Source organism: Polypterus senegalus, chromosome 6, assembly GCF_016835505.1.
Source record: "Polypterus senegalus isolate Bchr_013 chromosome 6, ASM1683550v1, whole genome shotgun sequence".
In the NCBI taxonomy this organism is placed as follows: Eukaryota; Metazoa; Chordata; class Cladistia; order Polypteriformes; family Polypteridae; genus Polypterus; species Polypterus senegalus.
The window spans coordinates 11,528,337-11,546,207 of NC_053159.1; the positions used below are offsets into that span (position 1 = coordinate 11,528,337).

The window sequence follows — 17,871 nt, forward strand, 5'->3', positions numbered from 1 at the left end:
TATCGCTGCTGCCTCGCAGTTAGGAGACCTGGGTTCGCTTCCCGGGTCCTCCCTGCGTGGAGTTTGCATGTTCTCCCCGTGTCTGCATGGGTTTCCTCCGGGCGCTCCGCTTTCCTCCCACAATCCAAAGACATGCAGGTTAGGTGGATTGGCGATTCTAATTTGTCCCGTGGGTGTGTTTGTGTGTGTCCTGCGGTGGATTGGCACCCTGCCCGGGATTGGTTCCTGCCTTGTGCCCTGTGTTGGCTGGGATTGGCTCCAGCAGACCCCCGTGACCCTATTCGGATTCAGCGGGTTATAAAATGGATGGATGTAATTTCCATAGGTCAATTTTTCCAGGTTCACAAACATTATCCGTTTTCCATTAAATCTTCTGGACTTTTATGTGCGTTTTGTGCTCTCTGTGTGTCTTATCGATTTTGTGTTCAGTGTGAGGTCGAGGGAGGGTTTGTATTGTATATTAACTTTGTACTGCAACTTTTTATTACTACTTTCTGCCGGACACTTTGGTGGTCGAATGTTATGTCAGGGTTGGTTGGCGTATGATATATACTGTATATGTTACGACCAAAACCCGAAGTTCAGCCAGTTCCCGAATTGGCCGTGAAGTGTGATCAACACCTCGAATTACTACAAATGACCAGCGTATATGCTACTTTGGCTGGCCATCTCGCGAAGTGGCGAGAACTCCCTGGCCTAAATCCGATGCGCTGATATAAGACTGTCAAGGTACGAAGATGCTTAAAAACTTTCAGATGCAGATTCAGAAGTGAGATTTCCATTCTGCACGAGAAACTACTCAAGGCGGGTCTTGTTCAGAAAGCGGACGCCACGTGAGACGGCCTTCCCCTCGCCCAAACACTAACCTTAAGGTCAATAAAATGGGTCCCTGATGTTAAGGCACTATTTTAGGGCTAACATGATAACAGAAATGTGAAACCTGTTTATATACCTAACCTTAATTATTGTGAAACGACCAAGTGGTGTCCGCTTTCTGAACAAAAGCCGCCAAGGCTACACTCGATGCAATTGCACTACTAAGTGCGCGACAAATCGCTGCTCATGCCTTTTTTCTTCCGACTTTGGTCAATCACCCCATGCCATTTCGCAAACTGGCTGGCAAAATCCAAAATTAATCAAGGAAAAGATCGGACATTGGCCGGTAAATTTACAGCAACATTTGGCCATTTCCCGATTTGGCCGATTTCGGGTTTTGGCCGTAACATATATATATATTGTTTGAAATTTGTTCATTTTTTTTTTTTATTTTATTAACTGTTTGAGGGCTGAATATTTTTTCCAAAAAACATAGTTTCTGAAAAGCAATGGTTTCACGCAGAAAGCAGCATAAAATGTCTGTTGCTGCATGCTGTGGCTGCCAGTTTGCCAAGAATGTGCGGCAGACTTGCTGCCAGGCTGTTTTTACTGGTCGCTGTGCATTGCAATCTGGTTTCTACCTCTTATCTTTGTTAAGTGGCAGTCCTCCTGGCGAACAGTGCCATAGGCGTGTCAGCTACATGAACCTGTTTAGCACCACAATAAGCTGGGGACCAGTCAGCTGAAGCTGGAACCTCATATTCGTTTTCAAAATCGGAGACCGACAAGTCATAGTCTAGTTCAGAGATAACAGGCAAAATGTCGTCCACAGAGTATTTTGCTTTACGCATTTACTTTACGTATTTGCTTTGATCTCTCGCCAGGTGTCAGTGCCATTTTTGCCGTTGTTTGCGCCTTGCTACTCACGTGAGCGCAGGAAATCTCGGTCAGACCAATGATGCTAACTTTCCTTCTGGCAACGAGAGTCCAACTAAAACATAACGGTTGGTTTTGTCACAGTTTACAGTCGATTACCATCGTCAACTCCTCCTTTTGACAAAAGTCAACATCCGCCCTGAAAGAGTTAATATACAGTATACTCACTTTATTATTGTGCATATTGTTTGCTTATTGGCTTATTTTTGATTGTCGATTGGGGAAGTTTACTTGGAAGAGGTACGGCTTGTCGGGTCTAACGTCCTCAACCTGCCAGGCCGTGGGTCCTGGTGGTGTAGGTGCTGGTTTTGGAGAGCGCGTCCACCGTTACACATTTGCCATAAATTTAGTTTCAGACATTGACGTTTATTTGCTTAGCAGAGAGTTTTATGCAAAAAGAGGCCAAGATAGTCGAGTAAACGTGAATATGGGGGGCTCTGTTAAGGAGCAAGAGCTGTAACGGATGTCAAGTGTATGTGTATGGCGTCATTAGTAGTTGGTGCCTTTCCCCTGGTCCTGATAAGGGTGGAATGGCTGGATTTGCAATGGCCGCCAAGGGTTCATGGGGAAAATGGAGCACCTGACTCGGAAGGCCAAATCAGCTGTAAGGGAAGTTAAAGCTGTGGCAGGAGAAAGGAGAAGAGGAGGGAAGAGAGCGCCAAGACTAGAAGGAGAAGTCAGACGCCAAAAAAAACAATAAAGCAAGATGGAAAAAGCAAGTCAGGTGAACATGGGGTCATCTCAGTACGGATCATTTTCCTTTTCCTTGTGGTGAAGTTCTTCTCAGAGGTATGGGGAGAGAAGGAGAAGAGAAAGTCCCCCCTAACACATACCTTGTCCAAGCCTGTGAGGAGATCCTCAGACACGCTTGCATGACAAAGCACCTCAGCAAAGCCTATTATTGTGTAGGTCCCCCTTATTCCACCAGCTCTGACCTATCGAGATATGGACCCCATAAAACCTTTGAAGGTGTCCTGTGGTATCTGCACCAAGACATTAGTCCTATAAATTTTGAGGTGGTGCCTTCATGGATTGCATTTGGTTTTCCAAATGTAACGGGAAGCCGTACCTCCCCCGGAATGACAGAGGGCAGCACTCCTGGCTTACTACAGTTTGGAGCATGGAAACTCAATCCTGCTGGGGTCTCATGGCCACCTCCAAGGGGTCCATGGAGAAGAGCTGAGCCCTCCTCTGCAGGCCTGCCGCCACACCCGGGAGTGCGGCCAGAAGGAGATTGTGGAATATCTGGAGCACTTCCAGGTGCTCTATAAAAGGGGCATTTGGGGAGTCGAGAAGTGGAGGACAAAGCTTGTGGGAGGAGGAAGACGAGGAATGGAGGCAGACAAGAGAAAGAAGAGAGAGAGAGATGAAGCGACTGCTTGTGGTTATTGTGCTTGTTGTACTGTGCTGCATAGGTGGGAAACGAGACCAAAGCGTTTCCCACAGATGAATAAACATGTGCTGTGCTGAACTTGCGTTCCTGGTGTCTGTTGTGTCGGCTGTTTGAGGAGCTGCCCGCCCTCAGGTGTCCACACAGCACATCCCACAGATGCTCAGCCGGATTGAGATCCATGGAATTTGGAGGCCAAGTCAACACCCTGAACTCTTCGTCGTGTTCCTCAACGCATTCCTAAACGATTTGTGCACTTAGGGTGGGGCGTTATTCTAGTGAAAGAGGCCACTGCCATCAGTGAGTACCATGGCCATGCACGGGCACACGTGGTCGGCAATAATCTTTAAGTAGGTGGTACGTGTCAAAGTATCATCCATATGAATGCCAGGACTCAGGGTGTCCTAGCAGAACCTCATCCAGAGTATTACACTGCCTCCTCTGGCTGGCCTTCTTCCCATAGTGCATCCTTTCTTAACTGACGCACACACACCCAGCCATCCACGTGATCTAAAAAGGAGAACGGGATTTTCTCAGATCAGACCAGGCCACCTTGTTCCATTGTTGAGTGGTCCAGTTCTGATGCTCACGTGCCCACTGTAGGCACATTTAGTGATCAGCAAGGGCACTCTGACTGGTCTGCAGCTATACAGTCCCATACACAGCAAGTTCGGACATCTTTCTGTCATGGCCGCTATTAAGTTTATCAGCGTTTTTGTGCCACAGCAGAGGGATCAGACCAGACAGAGGAGCCTTCACTCCACACACATATCAATAAGCCTGAGGGGACCTTCAGTTTTTGGCTGCCCCAGGACTTTAGCTTGAGCACCAAGTAAGCTGAGCTCATGTCAGGAGGCAATGGGACCCTCGATGTGGACACAGGGGGAGCCATTGCTATCTCACCAGATGAGTGCCACGTCTCAGCAGGTCCTCATTCGTTATTATCTTTAAATAAAGCAAACCCACCTGACTAACGTAAAAACCACACACCCCAGCCCCCCATCCACAACCTCCCACTTGCCTAAGTGAAGTGCTAACTCCTGCATTTCCTTCTAAGGTCTTATCTCCATCTTGATTAGTGTGTACTTTGTACCACGTCACATACTTCAAGACTCATGTCGGACACAAAGAAAAGATTAGCCGTGCGGCTCGCTTTCAAAGCCACCGTTTTTCTTTTAACTGAAAGGGCAACTTTGGAGGAAACCTCTCGTTCTGTAATGCTGATCTCACTCTAACAGTGCCTTCCATGTTAATGTCCTGAGAGGAATGGATAACAAGCCATATAAATAAAAACTCATCCATCCATCTCACCATTATGAAACGTGCTTGATCCATTTGAGGGGCCAAGGGCACTGGAGCATCGGGTACAAGACACATGGACAGGATGCCAGTCCATCACTGCGCCCACTTCCACACTAACTCATGGTGAGCTGATAAACTTGGAAAAAATTGAGGAGGACACGTGCATTACGGCACAGTTAATGACTGGGGTTTGAACCGAGGACTGTTTCGGAGATGGAAGAAGGCAGTCCAAGAAATGTTACTTATATGGGAGGAATTATTTAATAATAATTATTACTATTAAAAAGTGTATTATTATTTAATAGATAGATAGATAGATAGATAGATAGATAGATAGATAGATAGATACTTTATTAATCCCAAGGGGAAATTCACATACTCCAGCAGCAGCATACTGGAAAAAAAACAATATTAAATTAAAGAGTGATAACAATGCAGGTATAACAGACAATAACTTTGTATGATGTTAACGTTTACCCCGCCGAGTGGAATTGAAGAGTCGCATAGTGTGGGGTCTCCTCAGTCTGTCAGTGGAGCAGGATGGTGACAGCAGTCTGTCGCTGAAGCTGCTCCTCTGTCTGGAGATGATCCTGTTCAGTGGATGCAGTGGATTCTCCATGATTGACAGGAGTCTGCTCAGCGCCCATCACTCTGCCACAGATGCCAGCTCCGTGCCTACAATAGAGCCTGCCTTCCTCACCAGTTTGTCCAGACGTGAGGCGTCCCTCTTCTTTATGCTGCCTTCCCAGCACACCACCACGTAGAAGAGGGCGCTCGCCAATTGCCATTATTAGTGTTTAAATGGATATAAATAATTGCATTTAAACGATTCGACAAAATCTGTTGTATGTAAACGATACTGTTTTAAACGCTATTGTTTTTTCATCAGCAAACCCGGTTCCACGTCTGCCTGTATTAGCTTAAATGGCACTTTTGCCACTCGCAATGTGGTGGATGCGCTGACGTATCATGTCGACTGGGCAACACAGTGAATGCGTCGTCTGTCTATATATGTCTATGCATGCATACATACAGACGCGCGCGCACACACACGCAAACGCACGCGCACGCACGCACACACACACACACACACACACACACATGCAGACGCACGCCTGCGCACACACAGATGCAGACGCACGCGCGCGGACACACACACACACACAGGCGCACACGCACGCGCCCGTTTTTTCTTAATGTACGCAAGCACAAGCCCTCAATCAGATGTTCTTTATAGCAAATCGATGATAAAACTCCAAGTTGACTGTTAAGGGAAGCTTATGGAGGAAGTGAGCAAATGTGGATAAAAACCCAACCGTCTTGAGGGGACGTTTTGCTGAGAGCTATATATTTTTTTTTCGTTCCTTCTGGCCCACCAGCTTCTGAGCATTCATTGAGCAATTAAGAAAGCAAACGACTGAATGAACGAACAAATGCCGTGATTAATTATGTATTTATTCACTTGATTCATTAATATTTTAATTAGTATTACTTAATAGCTTGAGTGATTGCATGCTAGCTGATTCCTTGATTGATTACACTTGTCATTTGGAAACAAATAAATGGCTTTGTGGCTTCTGGCAGTGCAGTGGTTAGCACAAGTGTACGCTCTCATGGCTTCGTAGTCCTCAGCTCACTTCCTAGGGTGGCTACTGCTTGTGTCAAGCTGCTTGCTCTCTCTGTGTCCCCATACTGCAGGTTTTCTCTCACAGCTCAAACATTTGTGTCCTAACTGGTGATTTTCAGTTATGTGTGGACTGGGATGTCATCCACCTCTGTGTCTCCTGGGCTATCAGCACAGGCTTCTGCCCCTCTGGTCCTGAAATGGATTAAGTGGGTTAAGAATCACACATTATGAGTGAATAAATGTGGCATGAGTGAGCAAGGATAGCCCTCCTGGTTTGGTTTTTGTGTTTCCTCTGGTGCTGCCAGGATGGACTACAGAATCCAAGGCTTTGAACTGAATAGAATGAGTTAGAAAGTGTCAAGTTATGTTAAATATCCATTTATGAAGCCCTGTGGGCGAGTCTGACTCAGATTGACTGGCATCCCTTCTAGGGCTGGTTCCTGCTTTGTGCCTGGTGCTGTTGGATCCGCAACTGCATGATGCTATCCTGTCAATATGGACCAAAATCCCTGAGGAATGTTTTCCAGGACCTTGTTGAGTCTATGCCACGAAGAATTACGGCAGTTCTGAAGGCAAAAGGGGGTCCAACCCGGTACTAGCAAAGTGGCCAGGGAGTGTATATGACAAAGCAACCTTCCTAAATGAGAATAATGAGATTTATTGTATCAGAAAGACAAAGTATGCATTGCCACAAAATGTCTGTTTCATTTGGTCTTTGCTCTAAAAATAGCCCGGTAAGCAAGCCGGCATTCACCTCCTGGTGCGTGTCTGCTGTTTTTCTTAGCTGTGAATTGTGCTGTCAGAGCAGTTTATCGATGCTCTTTCCATGGAAGTCATGTACTCCTGGCTCTGACAGCCGAGAGGCTTGAGTCGAGGTTAGGGATATGCATTAAAAGGCTTCAAGTGGGAAGGAAAAAGGAGAGAAAAAAAAGAAACCCAAGTCGATCCGAACAAGTGCATCCATAATGCTTAAAGCTACTCCTGTAAAGGCGCCCACAACACGGAGAACGCAGCAGAGTTAAACTGGTGAGCAGAAGGCAACCAAAGAAAGAAAGATCCATTAAAGACAGCTCAGAAATGATGTGAAAGAAAGAAAGAAAGATCCATTAAAGACAGCTCAGAAATGATGTGAAAGAAAGAAAGAAAGAAAGAAAGAAAGAAAGATCCATTAAAGACAGCTCAGAAATGATGTGAAAGAAAGAAAGAAAATTACAGTACATACAAGCCACTCCTGGGGCACAAAAGCTGAAAGGAAAGGGTAACCCGTAGACCTTGAAATGTCTACTGAAGCGCACGGAAATTGGAAGACAGAGGGGGCGCTGTTGCTGACTTTCTCTTCTTCTCTCCCTGCACCTTTGAGAAAACCATCCAATGAGGGCACCAAGCCCCGCCCCTTCAGGAACTCGCCCTCGTAAGAAGCCGGCCAGCCAGAAAGAAGTCGATAGTTGATCCCGACAGACTACGATGAGACGGAGCTTCTGCGTGTTTTATTGTTTAAGATTGAAGGCTGCACGGAATTAGTGTTAATACCACGGTGCGAGTGAATGGAGGGATGGATGTATGGATGGACAGACAGATGGATGGATGAATGGACGGATGGACAAATGGATGGATGAGTGGATGGACAAATGGACTGACAGATGGATGGATGAACAGATGGAGGAATGGACGGATGGATGCAGGGAAGTCCAAGGAGCTCTCTCTAGACCTCTGTGATCAAGCTGTGGTGAGGTATAATCAGGGTAAACATTTCTAAAGCTTTGAGTGTTCCCAGGAGGACAGTGGCCTCTACAATTGTGAAACAGAAGACATTTGAAAGCACCAGGTGTCATCCTAGAGCTGGCTGGCTGGTCCCATTGAGAAAAACGGCAAGATGGGTCTTGGTCAGGGAGGTCATAATGGAGCTAATGGTCACTATAACTGAGCTTCATTAAGTCCTCTGCTGAGATGGGATGGATGGACATCTGAGCAGCACTCTATCAATCAGACATTTCTAGTAGAGCGGCTCACCACGCTTAAGTAAAAGGCATTTCATGGACACCGAGAGCATGAGGAAAGAGATTCTCTGGTCTGATGAGACCAAAATTGAGTTCTTTGGGCAGAAGTCCAGCTCCTCAGCTGTCTAGTACCCTATGGTGAAGCATGATGGTGGCAGCATCATGTTACAGGGATGCTTGTCATCTTGCTGGGATTGACTCCAGGAGGAGGAGGAGGAGGAGGAGGTTGGCAGCATGTGCTGACAGCACGTTGCCACACCCACCACACGATGAACTCCCTGGATTGGGACCCGAGTGCAGCGGGTGACACCTCAGCACCACACTGGTCAACACTGTTAGTTTTTTTTTTTTGCCAATCCTGCCACCAACCCCTAAGTGTACCCTGAAAGTTTGGAAGACGTGATGCAGGTTAACGTCATACCCAGGGATGAAGCAATTGCAGGTGTCACACACTGAAGGGCTCAAAAGGGGATAATTCCATGCCAGTCCAGGGGGTGGCGGAGTGCACTGATTCATCCTCTTTATCATCTCCGGACCAACCACAGGAAATTCCGCCTGGACTAGATGACATCACTTCCTGCTCCAGGCCTGACGACCTCACTTCCGCTTCCTGCCAGAGTAACGTCGTTTCTCCCTCTGTTTTGAATCGATGTCCATCAAGACCTTTCCATTTACTAAACCAAACCCTCATCTTTGGCCCCCCTTATGTCACATATACGGACGGCTGCCCCCCAAACCTTTTCCTGTGTTGTGTGAATCTTTTTACACAGGTTAAGGGCCTTGCTCAGGGGGCCAACAGAGCGGAATCACTTCTGGCATTAATGAGATTTAAACTGGCAGCCTTCTGATTGCTGGCACAGATCCCCTAGCCTCAGAGCCACCATGCCACCCAGCTGATTGACTCCAAATTATTGCAGGTCGGTCGGAAAAGGAAGCGAGAATTTCACCACACTCTACAGAGGTGACAATGCCACCAACTACTAATCACATTCGGTGACAAGGTCAGGATTGGAAGGGAGTTTCTGGAGACAAGAACACCACAGCACATGCTGCACGTCTCTTCAGACCAAATAAAGAATAACCCGGGTTACAGGAAACAGTAAGAGGAAACCACCGCAAAACGTACTGCACTTTTCATGACATCCATTAGACCACAATGCTTTATTTATACACAGTAAATGCTAGAGAAAGCTGAACTGAGTTTTTCATTTTAGTCAGCCCTCCGACCCCCCCACACCCGACCTCCAGCACAGGCCAGACAGCTTGGATCAGCGAAACACAGAAACACGACAGGAGAACAAACTGAATGGCGACCGACTCCTCTTGAGCTCCGGAGAACACCCGGTGAGTGTGGTGCCATCGCTGAGAGACACTGCACTGCTGCCCACACACGCAGAGCTTTAACAGCTGGAGACCACCGCAACATACTGTACATTTAAAACCAGGCGAGCGTCTCCAATGAGTCCTCACAAGTGCATAATAATGCCAGAAGAGCTCACCAGTGCGCCCATTTATTATTAACTGAACCTGCGTAATCCATGTTTTAGAGCTTCAGCAAACCAGATCCCACCCTAGTTGGCACTTAACCCTGAATTGCAATATTTATTTAAAAAAAGGCCTTGCTTAAGATCACAGGGGAGGAAAAGTAGCCAATGAAATGGCAGCCTGAGCAAAAGCTGATGCTACAGCAGACCACCAAGAACAAGGTGTTTGTATCGGAGTGTCCAGAATTATTCAATCTGCTATCCATCCACCCACCCATCCGTCCGTCCATCCATCAACACCTTACTGAATCTGCATTAGACGAGTGATGGACCAGATACTGTAACGGAAACTTACTTCCTGCTAAAAGCTCTTTGTAAAATGATGTGCAAAATAAAGATGGACAGACAGCTTGCTTGAGAATCACAGGCACAGAGCTCATTGGGTACCACGTGTCACACAGCAGCAGTGACAACATGAAGGCACAGATATGTCACACGTATTGCCATTTTACAGACTGGGTCAGAGGCTGGGCAGTTTGATTCATGACATGTACACCCTAATGCAGAACACACATGCCCATTTATTACTTCTTAATCAAGGTGATGCTTTGGTAACAATGGCAGCAGATTGATTTAAAAGAATTTCCCAGCTTACACCTTTGTATAATGTCAAAAAGAGAAAAGACATAAAAAAAACAGACAAGATACTGTAGATATGAAAGGCACTATATACCTTAATAAAAGGATAACTGTCTGTGTGTCTGGTTGCTTTGTTCTGTCATTCCAACAGATGGCACATCACAAACATTTGAAGTAATACATTTTTTTTCACACCATCTGTTGGAATGACAAGTGCAATGCATTTTATTGCTACATGCATTACGTCACTGTAGATGGATTGATACATGGATATGAAAGGCAGCATATATCCAAAAGATAAAAAGCATCATATAATTGACAGACAGATGAATGGAAGAATACATATTTTCTATATACTACTATCAAAACAGAGAGAAAGAATGCATTGAAATGCACTAATATATTTGAAAGGCATTATTAGATAGATAGATAGATAGATAGATAGATAGATAGATATGAAAGGCATAATATACTATCTCTGTTATAATAAAAAAAAAAAAACCTGCAACGAGACAAGACTTTTTGAAAGAGTTTTTCAAGTCCCGTGAGCTGAGACTTTGGCCATGAGATTTTTTCTAGTCCCGCCCTCCCCTCAACCATTTCCGGTTAACGGCCCACACCCACTCTCACCTCTCATTCATGTGAATGCTTTTGTCAGACACAGTTCCTGCGCTCTCAGCTCTAATAAATGTTTATGTTTTCCTCACTTTAAGTTCTCAATTAAAGAAGACTTATTATGTCCAAATCTTATTGAAGAATTTCATCCCAAAGGGTTATCAACAGAAGAAATGGGTATACGGGCAATCCTAGCACCGAGAAATGATGAAGTCAAATGAATTAATGGCAAAAAATCTGGAACGGTTACACGGTAAATTGGTTAAATTCGTATCAATAGACTCTGCTGAAACAGTTGGTGGTGATGGTGCAGAAGATGAAAACATCAACTTACAATATCATGAAGAATATCTACAACCATTAACACCGTCTAGTCTTCCACCGGCCAAAATGAAAGAAGGATGTATCCAAGAAAGAACCACAAGAGACGAGCGTGTAGCACAGGCACAGGGGTTGGCGAGCAAAGCGAGCTGGGGGCAAATCCCCCTATTAATATAATATACAGAGTTTAAAAAAGTGCCGATAGATAGATAGATAGATAGATAGATAGATAGATAGATAGATAGATAGATAGATAGATAGATAGATAGATAGATAGATAGATAGATAGATAGATAGATAGATAGGCAACACAACAATATAATCAATGGATGGATGTCATCTGAACTGTACTGTACTTGACAGTACAGACATATTACCCATAATCCACCTATCAATGTTAATTTATTTCTTTACTTTACTTATTAATATGTGCTAAAGTTTTGTGAAGTACAATAAAAGTCATTAAAATGAAAATCAAAATACACAAAAAAAGACTAAAACAACTGAAGGAGGACTCAGCTCTCCGGGAACCCAAAAGGCCTTGAGGTGGTCTTAGAGACACTAACGGAAGCCGCAGACCCACTAAACAGTTTAGAGTGTTGCTCACGCGCCGATGGATTTTGCAATTAGATGCGCTGAAGTTCAATTATCAGGCTGTTTGAGTACCGCAGCAGTTCATCTATCAGGTGTTATTCACGTTATTCATCTGTCGATGCCATCCTTCTCCAACAAAAAGCACAGTTTGCATTGACAGGCTTGAGAGATTTTAAACAGCCCATAGCTGTTCTCAGGTATGGTGCCTTTCAGCAGACCATATAAAGAGAACGAGAAGCACGTTGCACCAGTGGTGATCTACCTCATACGCATGTGATGACAACTTGTGGTCAGAGTAAGTCCAGTAAGCTATGACAGCAAGAGTGTTGAGAGTGCGCACTGTGACTGGCGACGTGCTGTGGCATGTGCCGGCTTATGTAAGAGTGTTCAGCGTCTGCTTTTCAGTTGACAGTAATCCTGGTGTCTGCAACAGGCTGCTAAACCTGCACGTCCAATTAACGACTTTTAAATGGCCCCATTGAGCCCTCCTTGTTAGAAATGTCCTACAACCAACAGATGTATCCCGTGTCCTGTCACCTTACACTTCCAGTCTTGTCAACCACAACTGATGACAGAAACCCACAAAACAGCAGTCAGTGGCATCACCACCAACCTCCACAGGACAAGGGTGAACGCGTCACAATCCACCGGTCACAGTAGACCCTGAGAGCAGAAATGCAGAGACCACACCGTAAGATGCAAAACACCAATCAGTAGTAAAACTCAGAAAGCCAGAATCGAAAAAAAGGGCAGAGTTGAGCCACAAAAGGTCGGGTTTTATGGACCGATGTGAACAAGATTACCAAATCGTGAAGGAAGACAAGATCTGCTCGCAATCCAAAACATACACGCTCACCTGTCACACTCCATGGTGAAGGTGTCATGGCTGCTTCTGGAACAGGCTCTCTAGTCTTTACGGATGTAACCCATGCAGCAGAAAGAACTCAGACGGCTACAGAAACATTTTGTCTGCCAATTTTTATGCCAGGCATATGCCATGTGATATTTAAAAAATTGCGGTCAGGCGACTACTGACACCGCATTATATACACTCACCGACCACTTTATTAGGTCGGGGACAGACGTACAAAACTGTCATAATTTTTCATGGCATTGACGCGATAAGAGTCGTCAGTCACACTTGTCCTCAACTGCACAGCAAGGTGCTCAGACGACATAAGTACATGGCAACAACGTAGGTGGCGGAGGTGTGGACAATACGGTCTGTCAGTTTTACAGAAAGAACCGGAGGTACGTAAATTACTGTTGCATGTGTTCATCTGACGTTCTTCCAGTTGATGTTTCCTATGATACTTTCATCATTTGGTCATTTACACTCAACCTGCCACTTTGCTAGTACTGGGTTGGACCCTTTCTACCTTCAGAACTGCCCTAATTCTTCGTGGCATAGATTTAGCAAGGTGCTGGACACATTCCTCAGGGGTTGTGGTCCATATTGACAGTTGCTGCAGATTTGTTGGCTGCACATCCATGATGTGAATCTCCCGCTCCACCACTTCCCAAAGGTGCTCTATTGGATTGAGATCTGGTGACGGTGGAGGCCATTTGAGTCCAGTGAACTCCTTGTCACGTTCAAGAAACCAGTGTGAGATGATTTGAGCTTTGTGACATAGCACGTTATCCTGCTGGAAGGAGCCATCGGAAGATGAGTGCACAGAGATCATGAAGGGACAGCAATAATACTCAGGTAAGCTGTAGCATTTAAACGATGCTCAGTTGGTACTAACGGGCCCAAAGTGTTCCAAGAAAATATCCCCCACACCATTACATGACCATCACCAGCCAGAAACGTTGATACAAGACAGGATGGATCCAGGCTTTCGTGTTGTTGTTGCATGAAACTCTGACCTTACCATCCGAATGTCGCAGCAGAAATCGAGACTCGTCAGACCAGGCAATGTTTTTCCAATCTTCTGCTGTCCGATTTTGGCAAGTCCATGTGAATTGTAGCCTCAGCTGCTTGTTCGTAGTGTCACCCGGTGTGGTCTCCTGCTGCTGTAGCCCACCTGCTTCAACATTTGACATGTTGTCTGTTCAGAGATGCTCTTCTGCACACGTCATTTGTAACGAGTGCTTATTTGACTTACTGTTGCCTTTCTGTCAGCTCACACCAGTCTTCCCATTATCCTCTGACCTCTGGCATCAACAAGGCATTTTTGCCCAGAGAACTGCCGCTCACTGGATATTTTCCCTTTTTCTGACCATTCTCTGCAAACCCTAGAGATGATTGTGTGTGAAAATCCCAGCAGATTCTAAAATACTCAGAGCAGCCCGTCTGGCACCAACAACCAGCCCACCTATCGTCCCCATTCTGCCCCTCGGTTTGAACTTCAGCAGACAATGTCTACAGGCCAAAATGCACGGAGTTGCTGCCATGTGATTGGCTGATTAGATATTTGCATTAACAAGCAGTTGATCAGGTGTACCTAATATAGTGGCCGGTGAGTGTAGTTCTATGTGTGTTACTATATCGATCGTTAGCTTTTTTTGAAATCAAAAATGGTGAAATTGAACATGACAATGGCAACATCCAATGTACTGCGATCACCAGACAAATAATTTTGGGAAATTTGATGGCGACATCAGAAGGCTCCTCGAACTGCAAGACAGCCAACTGAAATTTCTGACATGACAGAAATTCTTTCGCTCCTACGACAGCCCACATTATAAGATGCAATAAGTTACCGCAGCCCTTTCTCGTACTGTACACGAAACGACGGCCGATGAAGCTGAAATTTGGAACCGACGGAGAAAAAAAATCGCTCGGCGATAACAAATTGTGTCCCAAAATCAAAGAAATGCAATCAAACAAATAAGGAGGAACTTCATCATGAAGCAAGACAATGACCCCAAACACATTTCTGAAGGACTTCATCAGACTAGTGAGGGGTGGAAGGTTCTAGACTGGCTTAACCTGGCAATCTCCAGACTTGAACCCAGTGGAGGACACCTTTCACCTCCTGAAGAAGAAACCAACAACAACTGAAAGAGGCTGTGGTAACAAAAGAACAACCAAAAGAAGAAACCCACCATCTGGTGATGCTGATAACTCACAGGCTTGATGCAGTTATTGCAACCCAGGGACATGCCGACAAGTATTACAAATTATTTACGTTAGGACCATGTCTTCCAATACGTTGGCAAACTGAAGCTGATCATTTTAGAACAAAACATTGTCCTACCTAGAAAAATGATGGTCTGCTTCCTTGATGCCCTGGTCCGTTGACTCTCATGCTTCCCATCAGATTTGGATTCCCGTTCCGTGCCCGCCAGGGTGGCCTTCAAGGCATTCATCATCTTATGGCACATGAAGGAGACAGAGGCCAGCACCACAATGTAAGCGATGAAGGCAAAGAAGACACTGAACTGGTAGACCTTCCACATGGAGGTGAGGTTGGTGCAGATGCTGAAGTTAGAATTTTTAACATAGCAGTTCGTGTGCCTGCGCCGTGACTTAATTGTGTAATTGAAGTTCGGGATCGGCTTTAAAGGGTCCTCCACACCCATAGCAAAAGGCAGTGGCAGGGCAATGAAGACGGACGCCAGCCACACGCAACAAATCATCTTGATGGTCCTGGAGCCCGACAGGGATTTGTACTTGAAAGGATGGCAGATGGCCACATAGCGCTCAAAGCAGAGAGTTGCCACGTTCAGGATGGTGGCATAGCTGCAGGTTTCAAAGAGAAACTGGTAGATCTTGCAGCTGGCATTACCCGCGGCAGACAGGAATGGATACCATATAGAGCTGTACAAGTCCACCGGCATACCGAGCAGGAGCACCAGGATGTCTGAACAGGCCAGGCTTACCATGTGATCCGTAACGCTCTTCTGCAGATAGCCTTTGGTCTTGAGGACCTGCGTGACCTTGATGGTGATCCCGTTTCCGATGATGCCAACCAGCAGCAGTACAACATACAACAGCGTGATGAAGACCTTGATGGCCAGACTGGGCTCCAGCTCAGGTAACACTGCATAGGTAAAAAAGTCTTTACATGCAGAGGTGTCCGCCATGGCCCTTCCTCAGATTTAAAAAATGCAGTTTTGTTTGAAGCGCAGGGCTGATAAGCAAAACAAACAGCTGCTTAGTCTCCTCCTACAGCCCCAGGGACCCTGATCTGCTCTTCACTCCCCACTCGGCAACTTTAAGCTCATCACTGACCACAAGTGGGGGCGGCCAGGGGAGTCACTGCTGACTAACTTGTAGGTTACAACACACGGTGCGGGGCTCTGTTAAACATTAAGCCGTGACACTCTGGAGGCGGTGCTGGGCTTGCTGGTGCTCTTATCATTTAGGCAGTAAGAATCTGAGACTGACGAGAGGGTGTGTCCTGTGAGGTCACAGAAGAGGAGCTTTAAAATACACCCACACACACACACACACACACACACACCCAAGTACACACGCACCCACCCACACACACACACACACACACACACACAGAGGTTTCACTTTGGTTAGACATGCTGTAATGAAAACAGGAAAGGCAAGAAGGGTGAGAGGTGGCTGTATTCAAAATCCTCGACTGACCCAAACACACCTACTTACTTCACAATGGGGGGAAATAAACACTCAACACGGCAACAGTTTTACCATTAAACATAATTTCCAATGTAGCAACGCACATGAAATTTAACTGAAGGAAATGACATGGCCAAAGAAATCGTCACATTCCTATCCACTAAATAAAAAGGTACGTGCAATAATGTGGAATGACGCAGGAAGAAAGGATTGAACACGCTAAGGGAAGTTTATTCAATACTTGGTAGAGAAGCCTTTATAATGAAAGTCATGCTGAATGACATTTACAGCGTTTACAGTTTGGCGCGATGCCTCATATTAAATGGCCGTTAACTGTGTATGAGGTCTCCATATCAGATGAGGAAACATTAGAGATAATTCTGATGAAGGCTATTATGTAAGTGGTGCGGCCTTGTAGGGGAAAGGGGGTGTGGGAGTTGGCAGTGGTGGAATTCAGGTGTGTATAGTATGTATGTCAGGTGTATGTATATATATATACAGTATATATATATATATATACACACAGTATATATATATATATATATATACACAGTATATATATATATATATATATATACACAGTATATATATATATATATATATATATATATATATATACATATATATATATATATATATATATATATATATCCGAGGTTCGATCCCTGAGACAAGGTGCAGTGAGTGTGTACACCTGATGAGCCCAGAATTAGGGCGAAACACGTATCGCGTACTCTTTGCATTATTTGACAACAAACTATTCAACATTCTATGATCTGCTTCTCGCAACTGAAAGAGTGCACCGTGGAGGATGTTTGCTGACTTGCAGACCAACCACAAGTGTTACCTGGTAGGTAACCACCCATGCAATCAGATTGTGATTCAGACTACAAATGCCATGAATGTAATTACCCGGATCTACATGCTGTCAAATAAACGAACCACATGCCGTGGCACAACATAAAGAGGCTTTGCCTCTGACGCTGACGTCCAAGGTTCAATCCCCGAGACGGGGTGCAGTGAGTGTGTACGCCTGATGAGCCCAGAATTAACATTATTTGACAGTAAACTATTCAACATATATATAACTATATATATATATCTATATAACTATATCTATATATATAATTATATATATATACTGTATATATATATATATATATATACTGTATATATATATATATATATATATATATATATATATATATATATATATATATATATATATATATATATATATATATATATATATATATATACTACCTGTTGAAGCTCATCGAGAGAATGCCAAGAGTGTGCAAAGCAGTAATCAGAGCAAAGGGTGGCTATTTTGAAGAAACTAGAATAGAAAACATGTTTTCAGTTATTTCACCTTTTTTTGTTAAGTACATAACTCCACATGTGTTCATTCATAGTTTTGATGCCTTCAGTGAGAATCTACCAATGTAAATGGTCATGAAAATAAAGAAAACACATTGAGTGTCCAAACTTTTGGCCTGTACTGTATATATTATAGTTATATATATATTTATATACCTAGCTGAACTACCCAGCGCTGCCCGGGAGGAAGATAAAATAGTATTTTTAATTGCTTGAGAAAAATATATATA

General features: G+C 44.6%; 1 protein-coding gene across 2 annotated transcripts in view; it reads right to left on the reverse strand.

The window, feature by feature from the left end:
* The window catches only part of LOC120530787 (G-protein coupled receptor 39-like), a 259,986-nt gene extending 243,963 nt beyond the window's left edge, over positions 1–16,023 (reverse strand). The window contains exon 1 of one of the 2 annotated variants that reach the window (XM_039755394.1): positions 14,932–16,023. In XM_039755394.1, coding sequence (XP_039611328.1) covers positions 14,932–15,753 — 822 coding nt within the window. In that variant the 5' untranslated portion in view covers positions 15,754–16,023. Of the gene's footprint in view, positions 1–14,924 lie in introns of both variants that reach the window. The other variant, XM_039755393.1, reaches the window with a different exon arrangement.
* Positions 16,024–17,871: the final 1,848 nt, after the last annotated feature.